At 40.5% G+C, this 27,729-nt stretch overlaps 1 protein-coding gene across 2 annotated transcripts in view; it reads left to right on the plus strand.

Annotated features, from left to right (window-relative positions):
* The first annotated feature begins 1,699 nt into the window (after positions 1–1,699).
* Positions 1,700–27,729, plus strand: part of mrpl1 (mitochondrial ribosomal protein L1) — a 56,845-nt gene continuing 30,815 nt past the window's right edge. The window contains exons 1-6 of one of the 2 annotated variants that reach the window (XM_041201848.1): positions 1,700–1,769; positions 11,455–11,497; positions 14,012–14,117; positions 17,769–18,036; positions 19,257–19,340; positions 19,752–19,823. In XM_041201848.1, coding sequence (XP_041057782.1) covers positions 11,455–11,497; positions 14,012–14,117; positions 17,769–18,036; positions 19,257–19,340; positions 19,752–19,823 — 573 coding nt within the window. In that variant the 5' untranslated portion in view covers positions 1,700–1,769. The remainder of the gene's footprint in view (positions 1,770–11,454; positions 11,498–14,011; positions 14,118–17,768; positions 18,037–19,256; positions 19,341–19,751; positions 19,824–27,729) is intronic. The other variant, XM_041201849.1, reaches the window with a different exon arrangement.

Consider the following 27,729-nt stretch of genomic DNA (forward strand, 5'->3'; position numbering starts at 1 on the left):
CCTCCATGCAAGCTGCCATTCTTCTGCTCTCCCCACTTGTGCCATAGTGCTCAATAAGGAAAACCACTGACCACAGCCAAAACCTTTAAGCAAGCTTGAACTAGGTCCCACAAGATTCTTGTGTATCACTGACTTTTGAAGATAGGACATAATTTTTAAAAGTCTTACAGTAATAAATATTCATGACATGCAAATGTATCACAAGTACGAACCCACCACAGGATGGCATGAGGCCCGACATGCCAGAACACGCCACTGACTTAATATCTGTATCTCAACCTGCTGTCAGGAAATCAACATTTTGGCCCGCAATTAATTCAGTCACCCCACATGTTGTATTATGGGTTCTTCAAATGTCTCAAAGATGAGATTTTGAGACTTGTATATTAAAACATGAACTGTTTATTGTTAACCTTTAGCTATTTGCAGGTCCCAGGTTACTGTCTTGCAGGGTACTGTCACCTCCATGCATGCTGGCTCCAGAGTGTTTCTTTTTTCTGGACTGGTCTCTCAGTCTATTACATCATATGCATCACACCATGGGTGGTGCTATTTTCCAATCCTACGGTCAACCTTGAAAAAACTCAGCAGGTCTGGCAGCATCGGAGGAGAAGAGCAAAGTTGACGTTTCGAGTCCTCATAACCCTTCAAAAGAACTAAGTAGAAATAGGAAAGGGGTGAAATATAAGCTGGTTTGGGGGGGGGGAACCCCTTTCCTATTTCTACTCAGTTCTGTTGAAGGGTCATGAGGACTCAAAACGTTAACTTTGCTCTTCTCTGCCGATGTTGCCAGACCTGCTGAGTTTTTCCAGGTATTTCTTTTTTTGTTTTGGATTTCCAGCATCCACAGCTTTTTGTTTTTATCTACGTTCAACATTGCTCTGCTGAGCATTTTTACTTTACAATGGCATGCAGACATGTACAACACCACACACCTTTCCTGCTCTTGCAGGCTCCATAAACTCGCCTACAATGTTTCTGTTTGGTGACACTTGATCAACTTAGTGTCCCTCCAAAAGGTCAATCAAAAAAGGGCCGGAGTCCCAGCTGTTTAGCATGTTGATTCAAGTATTTTCAATACCCCCTTTATCTTGTTCCACCGTAGGTGGCAGAATCTTTAGCTCCACGCTACTCTTTCAAACTTGTTGTCTTACAGCTTAATCCTTCTTGGGGTGACCAACTGTCCTCTATTTTAAGGGATTGTCCCTTATCTTGATTGCTTGTCTTGCGTCTCTGATGGGGATGCTTTTTTCCCCTTATTTCTCGGACAGCTTGTGGCAGACTGAGCCTGGGAGATTCTTGCCTTCGCTTTTTCTCGGTCAACATGCACACCTCCCCCATTCCAGACCCTCTGGAAACAGGAAACACCCCTGCCGCAGTCTCAAAGTCCAAATGCCCCTCTTTTATTTCAAAACATTTGTTTACCCTGCAACTGCCTCCTTATCTTTCTGAATATGGTCCCCTTTCCTAACTGCATCAATGTGCTCTCCTTTCTGATTTGGCATTTGTACATTTTCTCAGTTAATATCTTTATTTACACTGGGAATGAGTCCGCCATCTCTATTTTTAATTCCCTAATTGATTTTGGTGAGAAGACAAAGACCGCGAAATATTCAGTGTTAATTGAAAATCTGTAGTTGCCGCTTGTTCAAAAGCACTGCTTTGATCCGAGGGAGCCCGGAACTGATGTGCGGGAGTCTGCAGCGGGAGGGACACATTAAACAAACGGAACATTCTGCATATGGGCAGCATGGCGGCTGCGGGCCGAGGTCAGTTCGTGACGTAATTTAAGCTCATTCTGGTTTGCCCGGAGATCTTTATGACGTCGTTGAACAATTCCAATATTTACATAAAGGAGGGAGAGAGAGTGAGAGAGATCATCCGGGGGGAGGGAGGGAGGGAGGAAGTGAGTGTGTGTGTGTGTGATCATCCGCGGAGAGGGGGAGGGAGAGTTTGTTATCATCCAGGGAGAGGGAGGGAGAGTGTGTTATCCAGGGACTGTGTGTGAGAGAGTTATCATTCGGTGGGGATGGAGGGAGGAAGAGTGTGTTATCAGCTGGGGGGAGGGAGGGAGTGAGTAATTGTGTGATCTTCCGAAGGGAGGGAGAGATAGTGTGTTATCACCCGGTGGGAGGGGAAGGGAGAGAGGGTGTGTTATCGTTCGGGGGGGGGGGGGGGGGGGGTGGGGAGGAGAGAATGTGTTATCATCCAGGGAGTGTGTGTGGGTGTGTGTGTGTGATTTATCATTCGGGGGATGGGGGGGGAATGGAGGGAGGGAGAGTGTGTTATCAACTGGGGAGAGGGAGGGAGTGAGTGAGTGAGTGTGTGTGTGTGATCATCCGAAGGGAGGGAGGGAGATTGAGTGTGTTATCATCTGGGGGAGGGGGGAGAGAGAGAGTGTGTTATCATCCAGTGGGAGGGGGAGGGAGAGAGAGTGTGTTATCATCCAAGGGGAGGGAGAGAGATTGTGTTAGCATCCGGGGAGTATATGTGTGTTATCATTTGGGGGGATGGAGAGTGTGTTATCAACTGGGGAGCGGGAGGGAGTGAGTGTGTGTATGATCATCTGAGGGGAGGGAGAGGAAGAGAGGGAGTGTGTTATCATTGGAGGGGGGGAGGGAGAATGTGTTATCATTGGAGGGGGGGAGGGAGAATGTGTTATCATTGGAGGGGGGGAGGGAGAATGTGTTATCATTGGAGGGGGGGAGGGAGAATGTGTTATCATTGGAGGGGGGGAGGGAGAATGTGTTATCATTGTGGGGGAGGAGGGAGAATGTGTTATCATTGTGGGGGGGGAGGGAGAATGTGTTATCATTGTGGGGGGGGAGGGAGAATGTGTTATCATTGTGGGGGGGGAGGGAGAATGTGTTATCATTGTGGGGGGGGAGGGAGAATGTGTTATCATTGTGGGGGGGGAGGGAGAATGTGTTATCATTGTGGGGGGGGAGGGAGAATGTGTTATCATTGTGGGGGGGGAGGGAGAATGTGTTATCATCTGGGGAGAGGGAGGGGAGTTATCATTTTGGGGAGGGAGGGAGAGTGTGTTATCATTGGGGGGAGGGAGAGAGATTGTGTTAACATCCGGGGAGAGAGATAGTGTGTTATCACCCGGTGGGAGGGGAAGGGAGAGAGGGTGTGTTATCATTCGGGGGGAGGGAGAGGGGGGGAGAGAATGTGTTCTCATCCAGGGCGTATGTGTGTGTGTGTGTGAGTTATCATTCGGGGGGGATGGAGGGAGGGAGAGTGTGTTATCAATCGGGGAGAGGGAGGGAGTGAGTGTGTGTGTGTGATCATCCGAGGGGAGGGGGAGGCAGAGGGAGAGAGTGTGTTATCATCGGGGGGGAGGAAGGAGAATGTGTTATCATCTGGGGAGTTTGTGTGTGTTATCATCTGGGGAGAGGGAGGGAGAGTGTGTTATCATCCAGGGGGAGGGAGAGATAATGTGTTATCATCCAGGGGGAGGGAGAGAGAATGTGTTATCATCCGGGGGGAGGGAGAGTGTGTTATTGTCCTGGGAGAGGGAGAGAGAGAGTGCGTTATCATCCTGGGGGGGGGGAGTGGGGGTGCAGAGAGTGAGAGAGAGAGTTATTTTCCAGTGGAGAGGGGGAGAGGGTGTGTTATGATGTGGGAGGTGACATGTGCCAGGCAGACCAAATCTACACAGGGAACTTGGCCACGCTAATGTGTAGAATCCCGTTGTTTCCTATGTGTTTAGAAAATTACTTTTCCCATAATATAAACATATTTCATGATGTCAATATAGCCTATTCGTTTTGGGATAAATAAACGTAAAAACCTTGCCCCATTTATCATGTTAGTTGCAGACATCCTACCATCCTTTTGAAAATCAAACAACTTCCCACTTTCTTAAAGTACATGTTTCATTTATACCTTAGGGACTCTTGCACTTGAGCTCGCTCATTAGCATTTCAAGTACCCTTTTTACACCTGGCTCATTTGATAATTTCAACCTTGCAGTCTATCTGACTCTAATTCAATTAAATCAATTGCACTGATAGAACCATCCACACTCAGAACCATAAACCTACCTTACAATATCCCACAATACTATTATGAAAAATATGATAGTTTCATAACACCTCTATCCTTACGTAAAAAGTGAACCATCATAATTTTAAAAGATAGCTTCATTTTCTCAGCCCATCTTACATTACTTACTGTACTTCACTATATATACAAATTATTACATTACTCGGTACATGCATTAACATAACAATATATCCAAATTATTTGTATCGACAGAAGTCATTTCAGTCCAGCATCCAGGTTTTAAATGTCCAATTTCCTTTGAGCTTTAAACTCTTGACAAGTTAGATTTTCTGCCCAGCCACATGTATAACTTGTGAACGGTTGCAGTGATAAACTCCATCTGGACAGTTTTGCAATCCGTTGTTGAAATTTGTCTAGAAATTTTAAAGGATTGTGGTCTGTATAAACAATTGTTTCTGACTAATTGCTTGCAACATGGAACTTGAAATGTTGCAACACTACCACCAGACCTAGAGTCTCCTTTTTGATGGTTTAATAAGTTCCCTGATGTACGCCCAGCTTTCGTGAAAAATATCCTTATCGGCTTCTCAATTCCAGTTTCATCTTCTTGTAACAATACAGCACCAATTTCTACATCAGTTACATCAATCGCCAAATTAAACTGTTTGGCATAATTAGGTACTGGCAAAATTGACGTTGTAGTTAATACAGTTTTTAAACTGTCAAATACATTGACACTCCTGTGTCCATTGAAAATTCTTGTTCTTCTTTAGCAGTTCAGTCAATGGAGCAAGCACACTGCTAAAATTTGGTATAAACTTCCAGTGAAATCCACTTATGCCCAGAAATTTCAAAACTTCTCGTTTTGTTGTAGGCACTGGGAAATTGACGATAGCTTTTACTTTCACATCGGTCTGAGTCACCTTACCATGTCCAATGGTATGGCCTAGATATGTAACTTGTGCTTTTGTAAATTCACTCTTAGCCAAGTTCATCGTCAAATTAGCTGAGCAAACAGTTCTTTCAGATGTTGTAAATGCTCCTCCCACATTTGACTGAAAACTACCAAGTCGTCAGTATAAACAGCACAATTGCTCAGCCCTGCACTTACTTTTTTTGTCGGGCTTTGAAATGTTGCTGGTGCATTCTTCATATCAAACAGCATAATTTTAAACTGATATATTCCATCTGGCATCACAAAAGCTGACATCTCTTTTGCTCTCGCCAATAACGGTATTTGCTAATATCCCCTCAGCATTTCAACCTTTGTGGTAAACTTTGATTTCCCACTTTCTCAATGCAATCTTCCAACCGTGGAATAGGATATGAATCTGCTTTTACTTTTCAATAATCCACACACAGCTTTGTGTCCCATCGGGTTTCGATACCATCACAATAGGCGAACTCCAGTTACTGCAACTAGACTCAATAATGTCATTCTGAAGGATGATTTTGATTTCTTTCTGTACTTGTAATAATTTCACTGGATTCAATCTATAAGGGTGTTGCCTTATTGAAACTGAATCATAACATCTACATCACGTGTAGCTAAATTTGTCCTCCACAGCTTGTTCCCACAAATAGCTTTGTGTGACTGCTTCTCCAAATCACTTTGACACTTGTCTGGAAGGTAACTCAATATTATTTTAAATCTTTAAGCAATCCCTCATTGTCCAACTTGATTAGAGGAAAATCACCTTCAGAATCTTTCATTTCTACCTCTCTCTTTATCTACCACCACTAATATCTCCTTTTGGTTATCTTCCATGTCAAATTACTTTTTAAGCATATTTCCATGACACACCCTTTGTTTCTTTCCTATATCTGGTGTATTTATTAAATAATTTACTTCAGTTTCTTTTCAATCCCGTAAGGCCCACTAAGCCTTGCCTTTAATGGTTCATCCAATATTGGTAACAAAACTAACACTTCTTTTTCCCCAGCAACAAAATTATGAGCTTTGGCTGTCTTATTTGTCTTCACCTTCATCACCCGTTGTGATATCTATAAATGTTCTTGAGCTAACTCACAAGCCCTGTTCAATCTTTCTCTGAAGTTTGTCATATAATCCAGGAGAGTAGTTTCCAACTCCTGATCCACTAACTTCTCCTGAATCAACTTAAATGGTCCCCTTCCTTCATTGCCTTCAACCTTCTCTTCATGTACAATCTTTTCAAAAACAGATCCAGCTAATTGAATATCAGCAAATTTTCCCTGCCTCCTCCTCTTCCTGTTTTAACCTGAGAGTTTGTGATCTGGTTACTACAAAATCTGGAAACAACCCAGGATTTCATTGTGTAACACATCTGTTGAATGCACTTCCACATGCTGCTTGACTACAGTAGGCATCACCAACATCTGTCACCCAGCTACATAAGACCATAGACATAGGAGCAGAAATTAGGTCATTCGGCCCATCAAGTCTGCTCTGCCATTCAATCATGGCAGATAAGTTTCTCAACCCCATTCTCCCGCCTTCTCCCCTTACCAATCAAGAACCTATCTATCTCGGTCTTAAATACACTCAGTGACCTGGCCTCCACAGCCTTCTGTGGCAATGAATTCCATAGATTCATCACTCTCTGGCTAAAGAAGTTTCTCCTCATCTCTGTTCTAAAAGGTCTTCCCTTTACTCTGAGGCTGTGACCTCGGGTCCTAGTCTCTCCTATAAATGGAAACATCTTCCCCATGTCCACTCTATCCAGGCCTTTCAGTATTCTGTAAGTTTCAATCAGATCCCCCTTCATTCTTCTAAACTCCATCGAGTATCGATCCAGAATCCTCAAACGTTCCTCATATGTTAAGCCTTTTGTTCCTGGGATCATTCTTGTGAACCTCCTCTGGACCCTCTCCAGGGACAGCACATCTTTCCTGAGATATGAGGCCCAAAATTGCTCATAATGTTCTAAATGTGGTCTGACCAGAGCCTTATAAAGCCTCGGCAGCACATCCCTGCTTTTTATATTCTAGTCCTCTCAAAATAAATGCCAACATTGCATTTGCCTTCCTAACTACTGACTCAACCTGCATGTTAACCTTGGACTAGAACTCCCAAGTCCCTTTGCACTTCAGATTTCTGAATTCTCTCCCCATTTAGAAAATAGTCTATGCCTCTATTCTTCCTACCAAGGTGCATGACCTCACACTTCCCCATGTTGTATTCCATCTGCCATTTCTTTGCCCATTCTCCTAACCTGTCTAAATCCTTCTGCAGCCTCCCCACCTCCTCAATACTACCTGTCCCTCCACCTATCTTTGTATCATCTGCAAACTTAGCCAGAATGTCCTCAGTTCCTTCATCTAGATCATTAATGTATAAAGTGAGAAGTTGTGGTCCCAACACTGACCCCTGCGGAACTCCACTAGTCACCGGCCGCCATCCTGAGAAGATCCCTCCTATCCCCACTCTCTGCCTCCTGCCAGACAGCCAATCTTCTATCCATGCTAGTACCTTGCCTCTAACATCATGGGCTCTTATTTTACTGAGCAACCTTCTGTGCGGCACCTTGTCAAAGGCCTTCTGGAAGTCCAAGTAGATAACATCCATTGGCTCTCCTTTCTCTAATCTGCTCGTTACTTCCACAAAGATTTCTAACAGATTTGTCAGGCATGACCTCCCCTTGATGAAACCATGCTGACTTTGCCCTATTTTACCATGTACTTCCAAGTATTCTGAAATCTCATCCTTTTCATTACCTAAAATAAATTGAACCCTGCAATGAGCAATTTTTCCACAACTCCAACAATCACCTTACCTGTTTTCAACTTAATTTTTAAATTTAACTTCCACAATAGAATAGGTTTAGCATCTCCATGAATTCCACTTATTACCACTTTTCCCTGCAATACTCCCTCTGTACAACAAATAGCACTATCCATAACATTAAGGATTGACTAGCCCCAGTGTCTCTTCAAGGTTTACTATATTTGCCTGCTCCACTTTGTACACATGGAAATATTTTCCAATCAAACACACAATCTTTAAACATTTCTGTAGACTGCCCTTCAGAACTCCCTTGGGTAAATTGTGAACATATTCCCACATCTTTACCTATCACTGATTCTTCCTGCTTCACTTGTATACAAACTACTTGCTTTTCCTGATTCTGGATCTCAGAACCCACAGTGCTCTTATTTCCAGACCTTTTCTGTGTTCCAATTACTGCAATGGGTTTTCCCTGTAACCTCTAGCACTTTGACTTCATGTGCCCCACCTTATTATAATGAAACGCCTCAGTTTTCGAGTGTCACTTCTACCCTCAGCACCTTCCTGCTTGGTCTGAAGAGAAACTTCTTGAAAATTTCGAACTGCTCCTTCTCTTCCTTGACTATCTTCCTTTCACCTTCCCACTTCCTATCCTTCTCTTATTTAAAAGGGTGACAAAAAAAGGTTTAGATCTTTGAACTAACTCAAAATCATCAGCTATCTCTGCTGCTTGCCTAGCTGTTTCACCTCTCTGTTCATCCACGTGAGTCCTCACTTCCAAAGGAATTGAATCTTTAAATACTTCCAGAAGAATTACTTCTCTAAAATCTGCATATGTTGTCTCTACTTTTACTGCCCGTATTCAATGGTCAAGATTACTTTGTTTTAATCTCTCAAACTGAATATAAATCTGACCAGGTTGTTTCCTTATATTCCTAAATTTCTGCCTGTATGCCTCAGGAACCAACTCATATGCTCTCAAAATAGCCTTTTTTACGGCATCATAATCCAAGGATAGCTCTTCTGACAGCGATGCATGTACCTCATGAGCTCTACCTATCAACCTAGACTGTAAAAGCAATGTCCAGATTTCTTGTGGCCATTTCATCAGCTGAGCTATCTTCTCAAACGAAATAAAGAATGCCTGTACATCCCTTTCCTTAAACTTCATTAAGTGCCTGCATAAACTTAAATATCTCCCCACTGGGTTTTAAATTGAGAGTGGTCAAATACACATCGGAACCTTCCTTAGCACCTGAGATCTCTTTTTTAAACTCTAGCTTTTTAAGTTGATATCCCCTCTCCCTCTCCTTTTCTCTTTTCTCCATTGCTAATTTCTTCCTCTGAAGATCAAGTTTTTCATTTCCATTTCCCTTTGAAATGCTCTCTTTTTCCTGTTCCTTTTTTTTCACCTCCAACTCAATTTTTTTCATTTGCAACTGAATCTTAGCCAATTCAACTGACTCACTAGCTTGAGGCATCCCTCCCAATTTCAAACACTGCACTATTACTTCAGTTATGTCTGAATTCTTTTCCCCTATAGTTAACCTCAACTGCAACTTATCCGCCAATTCTATTAATTTACCTTTAGATATTTTTTGTGAACCAATAAGGGTTATATCTTTCACTCCCAGAAAAGTCTTAGCAGTGGATAAAGCCATATTTGCAGTCTTACCACTTTAAAATCCCTCACAGCAACTCCTGAGTTCAATGTTTTTCCTGTACTCATGGCCTTAAGATTCACCAACTCCAAACCAATCAAGGAACTTCAAAAATCCTGCAAAGAGCCCCCAGCTTTGTTATGATGTGGCAGGTGATATGTGCCAGACAGACCAAATCCACAAGGGAAACTTGGCCACGCTATCACAATGGTTTTGCAATTTGTATTTATTACGAGAAGATTTGTGAACTGAATTCAGAAGTAGTGAGTCCACTAACACCTTTAGTGATTTAAAAAATTAAATTAAAACATTTATTAGCAAAAGAAAAGAATCCAAACACATATATAAGATTACAGGCAATTAATACCATAACAAATCCCAAAACTCCTAATTAACCTGACTCCCAACTACACACACCCTTTAAGGCAACAGTCCAAAATAGATTTTAAATTTAAACAAGTAATCCAGCAAGATTACCACAGCACCCAACCTACAGTGGAATTCCAAAGGCTTTTAACACAACTTTAGTTACTGGACATAGCAGACTTCTGCTAAAGTGGCTAGAGTGTTTTCCCCAAGGCTTTTTTACACAGTGTACCTTTCAAGATGTTACACAGCCACCCGCCAAATAGCCTTTCATCCTTCTTTATGTATGTTTCTCTTTCTTTAATGTGTAAAATCCCATTGTTTCACATCTTTGGAAATTTACTTTTTCCATAATATAAAAATCTTTCATGTTGTCAATATGGCTTTTTCCTTTCGAGAAAAATAAACATAATAATCTTGCCCTGTTTATCTTGTTAGATGTAAACACCCTACCATCCCTTTGAAAATCAAACAACTCCCCACTTATCTTAAAATACAATTTTATTCACACCTTATCTACTGACTCTTATACTCTGGCTCACTCATTAGCATTTCAAATGCCCTTTTTACACCCTGAGTCTTCTGATAATTTCAAACTTGCAGTCTATCTGACTCTAATTCAGTTAAATCAGTTGCACAGACAGAACCATCCACACTCACGGCCATAAACCTACCTTACAATATCCCACAAAACTATTATGAAAAATATAGTAGTTTCATAACAAGTGTTATCATCCCGGGGGAGGGGGAGGCAGAGGGAGAGAGAGTGTGTTATCATCGTAGGGGAGGGAGAGGGTGAAAATGGGAGAGAGAGAGTATTATCATCCCGGGGAAGGTGAGAGAGTATGTTATCGTCCTCGGAGGTAACTTTAAAGGGAATTGGATAAACACCTGAAAGGCAAAATAAAATGCCAAGTTATGGAAATGGGCATAAAAGGACTAACTGGATGGTTCATACACAGAGTTGTTAAAGGCGCAATGGGCCTAATGGCCTCCACCTGCTGTATGATTCTGTGAATCTGTCAGCATTAGGGGATTTGCAGACTTAAAGTCACCAGGCACGTTATTGGGTATGTAAGAGAAACGGTACTGAACAAGCAACCCAAAGTTCATCAATCCACTATGATAAACTGTGAAACTAACTTCAATAAATCTGTGAACAGCAACCAGGAAATTGCCAGCTTTCTCTGAAAGCCCAACTGATTAATTTTATACTTCAGAAAATGAAACCTTTCATCCCTGCCTGCCCTGGAGTCACATATGATTCCAGTCCCATATTATTTGGTTGATTCCTCATGCCCCCTAAAGGCCTCATTAGCCATTCAGTTCTTAATTGAAGGCTGTCTCAAGCCATCTTATTGTGAACAATAAATGTGCCTTGTTAATATCAGGCAAATGCCAAGAACAAACAACTAAACCTCAGATAAATGACAAACTTTTCCATCTCTGGGTTTCTGTGTAGTTTGGTTTGTGGACTGATGATTGAATTCTTGGCTGATCAGGAGGCAATGAATCAAAAAGAAAAGACACGACAGGAAGAAAATTCGCAACTGAAAAGACTTCAGAAATGTTATTTTCTGATTTTACTGAAGTGTTGAATTGTTTCTTTGTTGATCGCTAGGAAATTTTGAGTGAATTAAAAAACTTTGCATCTAAGAACCCTCCAAACACAGACTCATTATTTTGGATGTAAAACTTTTATTTTGATAGATGGATGTTTTGGCTTTTCATTGGATCTACAGGATAGAAGCAGGTCAGTCGGCCCAGCTTGTCTACTCTTGTATTTGTACACCATATGGGCCTACTCCTGCCTTAATTATCTATTCCAACCCTGTCTCCATATCCCACTACAACAGAAATGTATAGTACCTTTGATGTAATGAAAAGTCCTAAGGCACTAAGAAGTCCTAAGGAGTATTATTAAACAAAGTAAAACCCTGAGCCACCTAAGTAGATATTAAGTCAAGGTGGTAGGTTTTAAGCAGTATTTTAAAGAAGGCAAGCGAGGTAGAAAGTTGGAAAGGTGCAGGAAGAGTATTCCAGAGCTTGGAACTTAGGCAACTGAGGCCACAATCACCTATGATGGAGCAAATATGATCAGGCATGCACAAGAGGTCAGAAATAGAGGATTGCAGATATTTTAGAGAATTGAGAGGCTAGAGGAGATTACAGAGATAGGGAGGGGTGAGGCCATGGAGGGATTTGAGAACAAGGATGAGAAGTGAAAATTATTGCTTGACTGGGACCCAATGTCGGTCAGCAAACACAGGGATAATAGAGAACAGGATGATTATTCTTTATATACCATTGCTATCTGCTTCAGCCACTCCTTTGGCAGCAGGTTCTACTTCCTGTGTAAAGAAATTCCTCTTAAATTATTTGTTCTGTTACTGGCTGACTCACTTTTGTGTCTCCTTATTCTGGACTTACTTATTCTCCATTTCTTCACACGTGGAAACACTTTCACTACAGCCATATTATTCAAACTATGTATATTTACATTGAGTCAATTGGTAGTTCTGCCAATGCTATAGTTGGACAATTTAGTTGCTGAGAAACTTTAGTTACCAAGAATGTATTACATTAGGCACAAGATTTTGTTTGCAGAGATAGATAAATGGATTTGCTTCAAAATGTGTTGCATTTCTCAAGTAATATATTTTTACACTGTGACAATTGGCAGGTCTGAACACTGGACAAAGGTTGACATATCTTACAAAAATTCTTTTATTTGCTGCAAATTACAGATGATTTTACTTTCAATACTTTATTTATTTAAATGTGATTGAAGAAATATAAAGTGTCCTCAGTATTACTGAAAAAAGACACTTTGTCAAAGCTTTTCATCTTGCAATCATCAGGACAATTACAAGAATACCAATGAAGGGGAAACAAAACTTTATACTGTATGAAAAGACAGTGCTAATTGGTTCGCAATTAGACTCTGATTGGTAGAGGTGTTGCCATGGAGAATGCACCAAGCATTGTTGACATTTTAAACCAGGCAGCTTGACTCTAATTGGTCAAGGCATTGTCCTGAGGAATGAACCAGCGAATGGCTATCACTTATTTTGTTTAGCTGAAACAGGTGCTATCTGTGTACGTGTTCTTTCTGTCTGCAAAAAACAGGACTCAGTGTATTAATATATGTAGCTTCCAGTACAATCCAATGCGTCACACTGCAAGCTCGACTGACAATCTTAAATTGGTTGTCAGCGTAATTTTTAGCACACTGAGGATTATTTAGCAAATATTGTCCAATCGCTGAATCGCAACAAACGTTGGACACTGCATTTTGAGTTTTGCCAGCAGGGGCTGGTGGGTACCTTGCCCATTGCAAAAAGCAGAAGGGACATACTGTTTGATATGATCTGCCAGTCTTTGGGATGTGTGGCCTACATACCTAGGATCACATTGGCACTGAAATCATATACAGTATTACTCATTTGTGTGATAGGCAGAATGTCTTTTTGATTTGACAGCAGCATCCTGTTAGTGGTGAATACCACTCGTGTTGCTACTGCATAGTAACAGCATGAAGCAACTAGCTTCACCTGTTGCTCAAAATTTTTAAGATACCTTGCCCTTCCAGGGTAGTTTGAGGTAGACTAGACACTTTTCAGGGCCAAAAATGATGGCCTTAGGCCCGTTCATGAGTTTGCGTGATTTACAGCGCAAAATGATCTGATCAGGGTAGCCATTATTCTGCAGGATGTCTTTGATGCGCCCTGTTTCAGCATATCATGGTGATGGGTCTAGATCACCATGATATAGTGCTGCAGTGTCAGTATCTATGGCTTCCTTAAGTAGGACATTGGTGAATAGGCTAGCAAAGCCAAATAAGCACATGGACACAGCATTGCTATCAATCTGCAAGTCTTGGAAGGTCTTCGCAAATGTGAAAACCGTGGAAAACTTGTTCAAAACTAACAATTTTCCCTACCATTTGGCAAATTATTGCTGTGCAAAACCGGTTGTAGATAAGATAGGGTGTAAAGGGACATCACTTTTGTGCGTCTTGGGCAACCCATACATACGTGGGTGCAGCAAGCCTTGAGGACAAGCCCTGTCATATATATATATATCATGCGACAGCTCATCGCTCTTACACAGATCCAGCAAGATGAAAAGTTCTCTACTACCAAACAACTACAAAATGCCCTTTCTATTAGTGTTCATTTTAATGAAAGAGCTAAAGAACTATTAATGTATGAGTATCTAGATGTAATATTATGGATGATTTTCATATTTTTTTCTTATGTTTCAGTGTTTACTGGATGCTATAAGCACATATTAATGGGAAGTCAAAACATTACCGGCATATCCACCTTATTGGAGAAGCACCTTCTGGTCAGGCATTTTGCTGCTGTGAAGTATGATTTCTCAGACTTGTTGAAATATTTTATTTTGCGTAGGATGAACATAAATCATATGTTTTTTCTCAACATATACATTATAAATTTCTATTCTGCTTGAGAGTTTTATTAATCATTATTAACTAGCAAAATCAGTGCAGGAATGGAGACATGGGGATATTTGTCATCATAATCATTGAAGGTGGCACAGCAGGTTGAGAAAGTGGTCAAAATAGAACATAGAGTACAAAAGCAAATAAGTTATGGAAAGCCTTTATAAAACACTGCTTCCACCTCAACTGGATGTTAAGGCTTTAGAGAGGATGCAGAAAAGATTGACATGAATGGTTCCAGGGATGAGGGACTTCAATTATATGGGTAAATTTAAATATAATAATTTAAACAAGGTACTAACTGGATTCTGAAAGACGGTATAGATTTTTTTTAGATCATGGATGAGCAATTGAGATCTGTTGCTTGCAATTTCCACCATGTTGGAACTTCAGGATGCTTCATGTGCCTTGAGGTGTGTAGGAAGTGTCTGCAGCTGCATAAGCTCGAGCTCAGGACTTCCAAGCTTGAGGGGCGCTGGAGTCACTGTGGAGCATCAGTGAGGCCGAGAGTTTCCTGGATCAGCTATTCCAGGAGTTGGTTACCCCACAGGCAGGGGGAGTTCAAGATAGTAGATGGGTGACCATCTGGAAAAATAGAAAGAGGCGGGAAGTGCAGGATTCTTCAGGGTGTTTGCCACTCTCAAACTAGTACGCATCCTTGGGGACTACTGAGAATAACGACTCGAAGGTAGTAATCTCTGGAGTACTGCCAGTGCCATGTATCAGCGAGGGTAGAAATAGGAAGATAGGGAAGATCAATGTGTACTTGAGGAGGGAGGGTTTCAGATTCTTGGGGCATTGGAACCAGCTCTAGAGCAAAAGGCACCTATTGGAAACAGGTGGCATCTCAAAAGGACTGGGCCCATTGTCCTCTCAGTGAGGTTCACCAGTGCGGTTGGAGAGAGTTTAAACTAACTTGGCAATGATGTGGATCCGGATCCTGGAATTTTTTGAAGGACCCATTAATATTAGGAGATAGGGTGATTGACTTTTTTTTAGAATGTTGTGGCTTGTTTTAATTAGAATGCTGTTGATTGTTTTAGAATGTTCTGGATTGTCTCTGCTGCTGTGGTGGATTTGTCACCTTTCAAAATGGGAGCAGAGCTTTCAGCGCAGGTTGTTGAATATAGATTGACCTGAGGCCTCTCAAGTGAGATGGAAGCTTTTCATAAAAAGATTTATTTTTTCAGCTTTGTAGTTATAGAGCAGGGAACCAAGCAGGGAAAAACCTCGAGAGAGAGAGCTGTGTAATTGTAATAATGTTGAGTCAACACAGTGTGGCAGAGGTATGCACTCTAGTGAGTGTCCTCTTCACTTGTTTTTTTGATATATGTGATGACTTGGTTATTGGGATGTACAGTAAAATCTGAAAATCTGGTCCAAACTTGGAGGTGTGGCAAACAGTGAGGATGATACTCATCTATTGCAATAGGACTTGAAAGGTTATCAGAATGGACAGACGGATGACAGATGGAATTTAACAGAGACAAGTGTGAGTGATGCATTTTGGTAGAAGGGATAGAGAGATAAAATACAGAATGAATGACACTATTCTAAAAAGTGTGAGGGATGGAAGGACCTGTGAGTTCATGTGCAAAACCCTTGAAGGTGCAGGACATATTGAGAGAGTAGTTAGCATAGCTTATGGTATTTTGAGCTTCATAAATAGAAGTATTGAGTGCAAAAGCAGGGAAGTTATGCTGAACTTTTATAAAGCTCTTCTTGGGCTGCAGCTAGAGTATTGTGTCCAGTTCTGGTCACCACACTTTAGGAAGGATGTAAAGGTCCTTGAGAGGGTGCAGAGGGGATTTACTAGAAGGATCTAGGGATGAGGGAATTCAACTACAAGGTTAGCTTGCAGAAGATGAAGTTATTCTCCTGGAGTAAAGGAGATTGAGGGAGATCTGATGAAGTTGTACAAGATTATGGCTGATGGTACAAAGATTAAGGAACATAAATTTTAAGGTTTGGGCAAGAGATACAGAGTGAAATGAAGAAAATTTTTACTCCATGAGTGGTAATGACCTGGCACACTCTACCTACAAGAGCGGTCGAAGTGGAGATCATCAACGATTTCAAAAGGAAGTTGATAAGCATTTGAGGGAAGTAGACTTGCAGGGCTTCGAGGATAGAGTGGGGAAATGGGACTAATTGGATTGCTCTATAGAGAGCAGCATGGACTTGATGAGCTGAATGGTCTCTGTGATTAGAGAATTTAGGGTTGTTCTAAGAGGAGGGAAGGTTGAGAGGAGATTTGCTAAGAGGTGCTCAAAATCTTGTGAGTTCATGACAGAGTAGAGCACAAGAAGTTGTTTCCATTGGCAGAAAAGCTGACAATCAGAGGACACTAGTTTAAGGTGAATGGCAAAAGAAGCAACAGTGTCATGAGGAAAGACCTTTTTATGCAATGAGTTTAGCATCTGGAATGGACTGCCTGTGAAAGTGGTGGAGGCAGATTCAATTGGTGCTTTCACAAGGGAATTGGGTAAGCACCTAAAGAGAAGAAATTGCAAGATTATAAGGGAAGGATGGAGGAATGTAATGAGGTGAGTTGCTTTTGCAGAGAGTTGGCATAGACATGATGGACTAAGTGGCCTCATTTTGTGCTGTGACCACTCTATTTGTTAATTAATGGAGCTAGGTTAGCACATGGACTTTTACCTCTCGGAATATTCATCAGACAAATTTCCTGTACCTGTCCTTTGACTCAATGCACAAGAGGATTGTTAGTTAAAGGTGTCCTTGTACATTGCTTAGAATCTGAAGTACAACTTCCAAATCTCACAAGATCATTGGATGGTTTTAGGAACACGATTGAGGTGGTTGGGGCACACTACACAGTTACTTGTGTTGTGTTTGATTGACACTTGGGTGCTAAATGTGTAAGAATGCTGCATTTCCTAGTACTCATATTATTTTCCTTGATGAGCTCAAAAAATTTTGAAAAAGTCTAAATGCATAAAGTTTACAACATTTATTTTATTAAATTACAAGTAATCAGTGGAATGTAACATGGAGTGATTAGCTTGTTTCAGGGCTAAGCTTTGCAATCAGGGGGATGTGGTGCATTTAGCAAGCCTGTCACTGTATCTCAGTGCCACATGAAGCCATAAGTTGTCCCTAATTAAACAACTTGACAACAATATGAGTTTGAAAGCAGTATCCTTGGACAGTTGACTTACACAGCTCTGCTCCATGGCAGCAAGGGCCAATTAATTTTCTAAGGGCAGAAGAGAGGCAATGGGATTAGAAGTTCTTTTGTAACATTAGAAACTTAAAGCAGTCCCAGCAGGTTATCTGGGTTCTTTATAAACACAAAAAAATTAAGTCAGGCAGTTTGACAAGTTATTCCTTTAGATGAGCAACATACTGCATAAGAAATTTCCTATAACTTAACGTGAAGTTTCCTTTACTGTATAATTCCTGATTTGTTCATTCTTGAGTTATGAAGACAGTTTAACTCGTGGAATTCAAACTAAAAAAAAAATGTCCTGTGCATTGTGCTGTATTTGCCATATGAGACTGTTCAATAATTTTCCATTTTTTTAAATGACAGACTCTCCAAAACAGAACAGAAAGACCCAAAGAAGGAAAACCTGAAACCTAAAAGTGAGAGAAAGACAGACTTAAACAGACATAAGCCATATGGTCTGACAGCTTGGGAGCCAGTTGATGATGTCTACCGGATCCAGTATTACCCAAAGAAAGTACATGATGTTGAGACAGCAATTGATATGCTGAAGAAGTTTCAGCAGTTAGACTTTACTTACCCCAGGCAACCTGTTTATATTGATCTGCGGCTTGACATGAAGCTGGAAAAGAAGGTGAAGTTTGCAAGCCTGTGCTTTACGTTCTTGAGTAGAGGCTTGATCTTGTAGAAAACTTTAGAGCTTTAAAGAATCATTCAAATTACTTGTTTTTAAATTGTCTTTTTTTTGATAAGTAATTGATTAAGTTTCTCCACGTGTTTCTGTGTTTTTGGGTGTGCCACGTGTAGATTAAGCTTGCTGTAATTAGGTATGTCTCTTTGGAATGCTTGCATTCAGAACAAGTACCTGCTGAAGTATCAGTTTCTTCCAGTTCCTGGACCATTCTGTTAGATACAAACATCCTGAAAAGCTCCTGCTGTTTATATACCTGATGGCGCACTCTCTCAGGATTGCTGTCTCGAGATCAGTTCCCATGTCAGTTCAAATTTGCAGCCCTGTTAGGTTGAATGAATCAAACCTGTTGGTGTGGGGTCTTTTTCTCCTTTTGATTCTGCTGTTCCTCAGATGATCATGAACTGCATGTCAAAAGATGTTGAATTTAAAATAAAGAATGGAGTGAAATAGATTTCCCCACTCCCCTCAGCTGGCGTTTTATGTATGTGCCTTATTTGTTTCCAAAGATAGGAGACTTTCAATTGACTTATAGACTATAGTTTTTTTTTATATGCTGGAAAATTGAAAATGGTTAGGCCAGGGTATAACAGAAACAAAAACAAAAATTGCTGGAAGAACTCAGCAAGTTTGACAGCATCTGTGGAGAGAAAGACAGAGTAAATCTGTCTTTCTCTCTACAGCTGCTGTTAGACTTGGAGTTTTTCCAGTGATTTTTATTTATGTTTCAGATTTCCAGCATCCGCAGTATTTTGCTTTTATATTTTAACAGTAAGAGTTTCCTTGTACTTTTTAAGAAATGTTTAAAAATAACTAAAATCTTCTCTTCAATTTTCTTTCTCCGTTGTAGGCCGCCCAACCTCCAGTCAAGAGAGCAGGAAGATTAATTGCTCTCATGGCTTTCTCAAAGCTACTCATGAGTTAGCTGTAAGAAGGGATGAGAATAGGCTGTAGGGGTCTTGTGTCTTTTTTTAAGTTATTCCTTCTTGGTTAAAATGCACTCTTCAGCACATATTTACAATATAGGTGTGATATCAGAAACTTTGAGGGGTGAAATATGATTAAGTCAAAAGGAAGCAGCTCACCACTCTCCTTGTTAAATAACTTGGATACAAATGTAAATTGCACTTGGTTTCTAACTTGTTCTTTTCCTTGTATCCCAGAAAAAAGTGGATCCATTTGTCAGAATTGTACACCTGCCTTATCCTTTTATGACAACCGTCAACAAAGTGCTGGTATTCACAGAGGTAAGAATTACATATCCATTTATTTTTCCTGCTAGTTTCACTAAAGCCTTATAATTGATGAAGAAGCAAATTATTCTCCTGTTCCTGCAGATGATTGAGAAATATGGTTAAGCTGATAGGCTGCCTATTGAAGATACCAGCTCTGATTTATTTTCTGTCTGTGCATAACTTGAGAAATTTGTCTTTTTTTGGATGCCAAAAACGCTACAGTTTGTCCCAACCATTGTGTGAAATATGTACATCTTTAACTGATGTGTTTATTCTGCTATTGATTTTGCCACTTGTGAGGTATCAGATTTATTTCACTTATGGAATAACTTCAAAGGCAGTATTTATAAAGATACATGAAAATCCCTTCAGTAGCAAATTGTTAGTATGATGAACTCAGTCTCTGAAATATTGTTCTTGCAGAGTCCAGAAGAAGTTGCTGTCGCTCAGAAACATGGAGCAGATATTGTGGGTGGAATAGAGCTCATTCAGAAAGTATGTATTTATGACCAGAATGATTTTTAACAGTATAATTGGAAACGTATGCATCACCAAAAGTGATCATCTTGACATTATCATGCTAAAATATTAAGAGTTTGTTAAATGCAGCAATATGTTTTCAAAATGCAATTTTACAAATGAACAGAATGGCCAAGCACTAAACCCTTTTACAACTTAAAATGCAAGGCATGGCCTGTTCCAAAGCTGCTGTTTCTGGAACTTGCACTAAATCACAAACCCTGATGCTTCCTCTCTGCCCTCAAATTCTCTTGGGTCTATCACTTCTCTGAGGTCTTTGCATGCAGGTCAGCGTGAGGATTCAGTAGGCTTTGTGACACAAATGGCTTTTGTGCAATTGGAAGCTTTTCACCCAGTATCCATAATGGCAGAGAAACTGCTCTGTTTATGGGATTGAATGCTTACACGGCCCTATACCATGGATAGAACAGTGTCTATGCCATTATGGATGCTGGGTAAATAACTTCCCATTTGACAAAAGCTGATTCTTTCACAAGCCACTGCTTCCTTGTACTAACCTACGCGCACTAACCTCAGCAGCCTTGCAAATCAAGGAAAGCGCCTGCAAACATCAAGAGTGACCATTGTTTCCTGCCCACATTGCCACATTTATACACTCGTTCAGCAGTGTCTAACTGCTCCTCTTCTCCTGATCCTGCCATTGTCCTCTTTCCTTCAGCTTCTGGTGATGGTGGATCTGTTTTTTTGAGAAACTTTGGCTTTGGGAAGGTAAGATGGGTGGCCATCCTGAATGTCTCTGCTGCTCTATAGAGTGATGGACTGGCCTTTAATGCCTAGCTATCACTCAGTCTTCCTGCAGACTTGATGCTCAATCAAAAACCTGCAATTTCACTCTGACACATAATGTGACCTGTTGTGTTTTCCCTCCGAAATCTCCCTCAATCCATCCTCAGACTTGTTTGAAAGCTTCAGTATACCAGCACAGCCACTCATTACATTTCCTTTCTTATTTGTCCTGTTATGGTCTTTATGCTGCTAAGTGAAACTGAGAAACCCAATTCATTAATTGAGAGCCGTTTGAAATGAAATGGGAATTTAGACTGAAAATGCAAAGTGAACAGAGCCAATGCTAGTAGGAGGCATGGTGATTCTTGTCCTTTGACTCTTGTTGCAACTAATTAATCTCAATTTAGGGGAGGCAATGGCGTAGTGGTATTGTTGCTAGACTAGTAATCCAGAGACACAGGGTAATGCCTTGGGGACCCAGGTTTGAATCCCACGATGGCAGAAGGTGGAATTTGAGTTCAATAAAAATCTGGAATTAAAAGTCCATGAAACCATTGTTGATTGTTGTAAAAACCCATCTGGTTCACTAATGCCCTTTAGGGAAGGAAATCTGTTGTCCTTACCTAGTCTGGCCTATATGCGACTTCAGACCCACGGCATGGGCAATTCGGGATGGGCAATAAGTGCTTGCCTAGCCAGCGATGCCCACATCATAAGATCAAATTAAAAAAAACTGTTTCTATTATACTGACCATTTTGAAAATAAGAACAGCTGATACCAGTCCCTAAGGGATATGTAATTTAGAGATTTCACTGTGCACTAGGTTATAGCCTGTATCATCCAAGTTCCTATAATCGGAGCAGCATATCCTCTATCAGCTGGTTTGTTGCATCTGTCAATGTCATGCTGGTGCCCAGTATTGAAAATGGTAACCCTGATGGATTTCTGGTCCCTTCTCTTAACTTCTTTAAAAATGTAGGCTGTTCCAAAAAAATTCTATCTGGTGAACTTGGCAGGTAGATTTGCAACATCAACTTTTCTGCTATAATCAGCCCCATTGAAACGCAGTAGCTTCCTTAAGTCCAGAATTGTAAGTTGTTGCAAATGTTAGATCCCTTTGACCAAACACATTCATTTTTGAAACAAAGCATCTGACAGGAGCAAATGATGAATGCCAAATAGTAAAACAGTTTTGCATTGAGATGAGTGAATGTGAGGGTTAGATTTTTAAAAAATTCTAAATTACCCATGAACGTAGCATGAGGAACATCTGATGTTTTTGGAGAAATGTTGAATGACTGTCAGCCTGACTCAATTAGTAATACTCTAGCCTTTGAATCAGAAGATTATAGGTTCAAGCTCTACTCTGGAATTTGAGAACCTAATCTAGGCTCACGTTTTAGCTGATGGTGTTGCATCGTTAAGCATTATATCTTTTGGATGAGATATAAAACCAAGCTTTTAGGTAAATAAAAAAAGATCTACATGCACTATTCAAAAAAGGGTAGCAAGTTTTCCTATGTCTTGATTAACATTTGTCCCTGGGCTATCACTGTCAAAACCATATTCCTAATTCCACCAAATATAGGTTTACTGATCATTTATTTCATTTAATGTTTAAGGAATTTCAATGTAACAATAATCACATTGCATGGTAACTACCTTGTTAAAGACAATTGCTAATTAAAACAGGCGATGGGCATTGGCTGTCCCATCTGAACAGTGTAAATAGATACAGCTGGAACAATCTGGGTGGAACTACTAGAAAGTCTGCTACACTGAGGAGCTTGAAGTAAAAAAAAACAGCTTTGGATTCAGTCTTCCACCACAAGCATTTATTGTGAGTAACACAGTAGCAGAGGATGAACTTTAAGCTTTGTTGATTGATTGCTGTATATGAAGCTTTTTGTCTCGATCCTCTGTGGGAAAAGAAGTGTACTGTTGCTGACATTTAAGTTGGCGGAATTGCAGAAGGACAGTGCAAAATCGCAAGCTTTGACTGTCCACCATTTTTTTTACTCTGAACCTTATCAACAATGGAAGGCTGAAGTTGAGATGTGGACCCAGGTTACTTCCATACCCAGAAAGATGCCAGTATGGCTTTGGCATTATCGTCACCAGCCGAAAGTAAGATAAGAAGTATTTTCAGAGTGGAAAGTGGATGACATGGATCATGAAGAGGGATTGGAGCTTCTGTTACAATTTTTGGATAAAGGAGTTATTGGAAGCGTGTGAAGCTTGGACAATCTTTTGATAGATGTAGGAAATCAGATGATCAGTCCATGGAAGAATGTATCACGTTCCATTCATCAAAATCCAGAAGACTGCAGAGATTTGAATTTGAAATTCCAGAGTTGGTATTGGCATTTAAGTTACTGGATTGTGCTCGTATTTCCCACGTTGATAGTCTTTTAGTGCTAACAGGTTCAATTCTGGGGGAAAAAATCTCTCCTGGAATGGCTGCTGCCCTAAAATGATTTCTAGGGAAACAGTTTTTCCCAGCCACTTTCTTAGCAATTACAAACAACAATGCCATGAAACAAAAGTTGGAAGACTCTACTGTGGCCGAATTTCAAGGTCAACCAAGTATTAGACAAAGATTCCAGTACAAAGATGAGGTTAATGTCAGGAGGTCTGAAAATGGTGATAACTCTAGTCAATTTGAGATTTAGGACAAAAAGTGCACTTGGGATGATGACCATAGGCGTTTAAATCCAAAAAGTACTTTACGGGGGATGGTTATTTGGTGTTTCCGGTGTTTCCCAGTAATATTACACAATGAACTGCCCATAGCGAAAGAATCGCTTTTTGAAGTGACCCATGAAACGGATTCTTCTGAGACTGAAAATGAAGATGGTGACTGCCATGATGGAATTCTATTTGTCATTGAAAGTTTGAATCCAGTGATGAGTATCTTGAAGGTCAGTTCCTTCAACTGTGCAGTCCTGGACAGTGGTTGCACTTCTCCTACGGTGTGTGGCATGGACTGGCTTAAATGCTACCTGCAGTCTCTCGATGAGGCAGACCAGCAGAAGGTCAAGGAATATGAAAGCTCTACCTGCTTAAGGTTCAGAGGTGATAACACATTAACATCTTCCAAAAGGGTGGTCCTCCCTTGTAAGAAAGCAGGGATCAGTCTGTTTGTAGTTTCTAGCAGGATACTGCTAGGGCTCAGATGATGCTTGACACGAAGAACGATATAACGGTCGTGTTTGAAAAAAATGTATATCTACATTTTACTCGGTCAGGCCATTACTGCCGCTCACTGAAGAAGCCAGAGATTTCTCATCAAGAAGTTCATGAAGTTTTGCTAACTGCTGTGAATAAGAATTTGGTGGACATAAAGATGATCATTTGGAAGTTACATAGACAGCTTGCACATCCGGCGCCACAGAAACCGAAGATTCTACTTCGAGGTGTGGGAGCAGTTGATAAAGGATATGATGACCTTATTGAACAAATCACTGCTCAGTGTGAAATTTGTTTTAAATATCACAAGAGCTTGCTATTACTCAGAATTTAATGATGCAGTAGCTATGGATTTAAAAGTTTGGAACAAGGATTGGGGTTTTTTACTACATTTCATAGATATGGCAACCAGATTTAGCCTATCCTCTGTAATACATAGTAAAGATAAAAGGACCATTGTCAATAAGGTCATGGAGAAATGGATAGGAACAGGATTAGGAACACCAATGAAGTTCCTGACAGATAACGGTGGGGAATTTGCCAATGAGGAATCTCGAGGCATGTGAAAATTTGAACATCATAGTTATGCACACTGTAGCTGAAAGCCTGTTTAGTAATCATCTCTGTGAAAGAAACCATGTGGTAATCGGTAACATGTTACACAAAATATTGGTCAATCAACCAAATTGCAAACAGCACTAGCATAGTGGGGTGCACGCAAAGAACTCTTTGCAAGTGGTTGGGGGTTACAGTCTGTACCAGTTGGTGTACGGAGAAATCCAAAGTTGCCTTCGGTGTTATCAGATGCTCCCCCTGCTCTAGAAAGAACTAGCATTAGCTCCACTTTTTCTGCTCATCAGGCAGAAAAGCTGTCATTAAAGCTGAGGTTTCGGAGAAAATTTGGGAAGCCCTATGGCACTGCATAAGACCATCAGGAATACAGTTTAGACAAGGAGACATGGTATATTATGAAAGGGAAGGCTAGAAAGAGTGGAAAGGACCTGGCAAGGTAAAAAGGTGTGATGGAAAAGTAGTAATTGTGCAACACGGCAATCAAACTGTTAGGGTACATTCTTCGAGGTTAATTAGTACTGACTATACCTTTACAGGTGCTGAACAGGATATACAAAGTGAGGAGGCACCATGAATTCACACAAAAAAATATATATATATATATAAACACGGCAGTTATGAGGAGCAGACTATGGCAGATACAGGTTCGACTGACAATGAACAAAATAACACTGAAGTACAGGATAGCACTATTCATCCAGAAAGGCAACTATCCAAAGTAGGAACAAAGCTAACACACATGCCGTAAGGGACCAGTGTATGGAGGGATGCCACCATCATCGAGAGAGCAAGAAAGGCCACTGGTAAATACAAACATTGGCTAAATGTGCAGGATGAAGGACAGGAGACAAGACTTATGGATTCACAAACCGAGGTAAAGACCTGGAAACCCAGAAAGTGCAGCATGAGTTCTGACATTGGACCAGAAAGTGGTCGTGACCCCAGAAGAAAATCACGGACTTGCGAATGGGGTTCTGCGTGCATGGGAGAACGATCATATAGTAGTAGTCAAGAAAGAGAAAGAAATGTGAGTAGAGGCCATAGCTTAAGAATGAGGACTAGAGAGCAAGCTAGGAATGTCAGTAGAATTAGAAGTCCTGATGGACAAGAGATTTTAGTAGCTGCTAACAATTGGAAAATAAGCTGATAAAGGAAGCCAAAGCAGAAAGAGTTGGAAAGATGGAAGGAATTTGAGATATATACTGAATTACCTGACAGGGGACAGCCAGTCTTATCTTAAGGGCGGTTTTTTACAGAAAAGGTACTTCCAGGCGGCACATATAAGGCTAAAGCAAGATTAACAGCCCGAGGCTTTGAAGAAAGACTCTAGGATCAGGATGTCAGGGTGGACTCGCCAACTGTGGGGAAAGTGAGTTTAAAGATTTTTCCGCTGCTTTGGCATCCTATTCCTGGGAGTGCAAATCGATTGACATAAAAGCTGCGTTTTTACAAGGGAAGAAGTTTCAAGGAAAGTTTTTTTTTTGAAACCGCCCAAAGAAGCCAGTGATGTAGAAGGAAGGCTATGGAAGTTGAACAAGTGTGTTTAAGGATTGAATGATGCATCAAGAGTATGATATTTTTCTGTGAGGTCTGCCCTATTGAAAACATTCAGTTGAAGGCAGACCCTGCAATGTTCTACTGGTACCATAAGGAGAAACTAGCTGGAATCTTTATCATGCATGTTGATGATTTCCTGTGGGGGAGGATCTGTAGAATTTGAGCAATGGATAATCGAGAAGATAAAGAAGGAATTTAAGGTTAGAAGTCAGGCTTCAGGGGCCTTTAAATACATAGGTTTAGACATTAAGCAGAGCAAGTCAGTGGTGGCACTGAATCAACAATTTTACCTAGAAAACGTTAATCATATCCCATAAGTCAGGTTAGAACCTCACAAAAAGAGGACCCTGTTTCCGAGGAAGAAACGGAACAATTGGGAAGTTTGATCGGGCAGTTGCAATCTGACTAGGCCTGATGCTAGTTATGATGTGTTGGAGCTGAGTACTATAATGAAAGGGGGGCGGTGCCATAGTGGTATTCTCACTGGAGTGGTAATCCAGAGACCCAGGATAATACACTGGGGACCTGGGTTCGAATTCCACCATGGCAGATGGTGGAATTTGAATTCAATAAAAATCTGGAATTAAGTCTAATGATGACTATGAAACCATTAATGATTGTCATAAAAACCCATCTGGTTCGCCATTGTCCTTTAGGGAAGGAAATCTGGTGTCCTTACCTGGTTTGGCCTACAATATGATTGACTCTCTTAAATGCCCTCTGAACAAGGGCAATTAGGGATGAGCAATAAATACCCACATGCTGTGACGAGTAAAAAACAAAAATATGGTACAGTTGAGGAAGTTCTAAGACAAAATTAAACATCAGAGAAACTAAATTCAGAAAGATGCACATGATGACCACGAAAACCGTTGTCGATTATCATAAAAACCACCTGGTTCACTAATGTCCTTTTGGGAAGGAAATCTGCCGTCCTTACCTGGACTGGCCTACATGTGACCCAGACCCACAGCAACGTGGCTGTCTCTTAAAATGCTGTCTGAACAAGGACAATTAGGGATGGGCAATAAATGCTGGCCTAGCTAGCGCTGCCCACATCCCATGAATGAATTCTTTAAAAAAAGCTTTCAGCCTTGGGTGGACCAGAGATATGAGGTTGGTCATTTTTAGCAATGCTTCACATGTTAATCTTCCAGATGGGTATCTTGGTAGGAAAGAATGATGTTGCCTGATGGCTTGGGAGGCCAAGAAAATAAAAAGGGGAGCGAAAAGTACCTTAGCTCCCAAAACGTTGGCATTAGTAGATTTGATAGATATGGGGGTTTACTTATACAATATTTCTGTCAGTATATTGGATAAGGGGCAATGTAAGAATAGTTTGCCCATAGAATGTTATGTTGACAACCGGTCTGTTTGGGATAATGTTCATTTAATGAAAAGTGCCACTGGAAAAAAGTTTAAGAATAGATCTAGCCAGCATAAAAGATGTTAGAGAGAAGAGAGATGGGTTGACACAAGTTACCAGCTATCAGATTGTTTTATGAAAAGAAATGCCTGCTCTAAGAAATTACTAAATGTATTGGAAGAGGGGCATCTTATGTTATATGCTGAAATGGAAAAAATACTTTTTTGCTTTGTAATTGTTTATGTATTATATAAATTAAAGCTTTGAAAAATTAAAAAAGACATCCTTTTCAAAACAAACAGAAGGAAATAAAGTCACGTATTTTCACATTTATAGATCCCACATTTGGAAATGTGGGATCTATAAATGTGAAAATGTGATTGTTGAAAAAAATTAAAGCTTTAATTTAAAAAGAAAAGAGGGGAATCTGTTATTGTATCAACAATCAC

This window comes from Carcharodon carcharias, chromosome 1, assembly GCF_017639515.1.
Source record: "Carcharodon carcharias isolate sCarCar2 chromosome 1, sCarCar2.pri, whole genome shotgun sequence".
NCBI lineage: Eukaryota > Metazoa > Chordata > Chondrichthyes > Lamniformes > Lamnidae > Carcharodon > Carcharodon carcharias.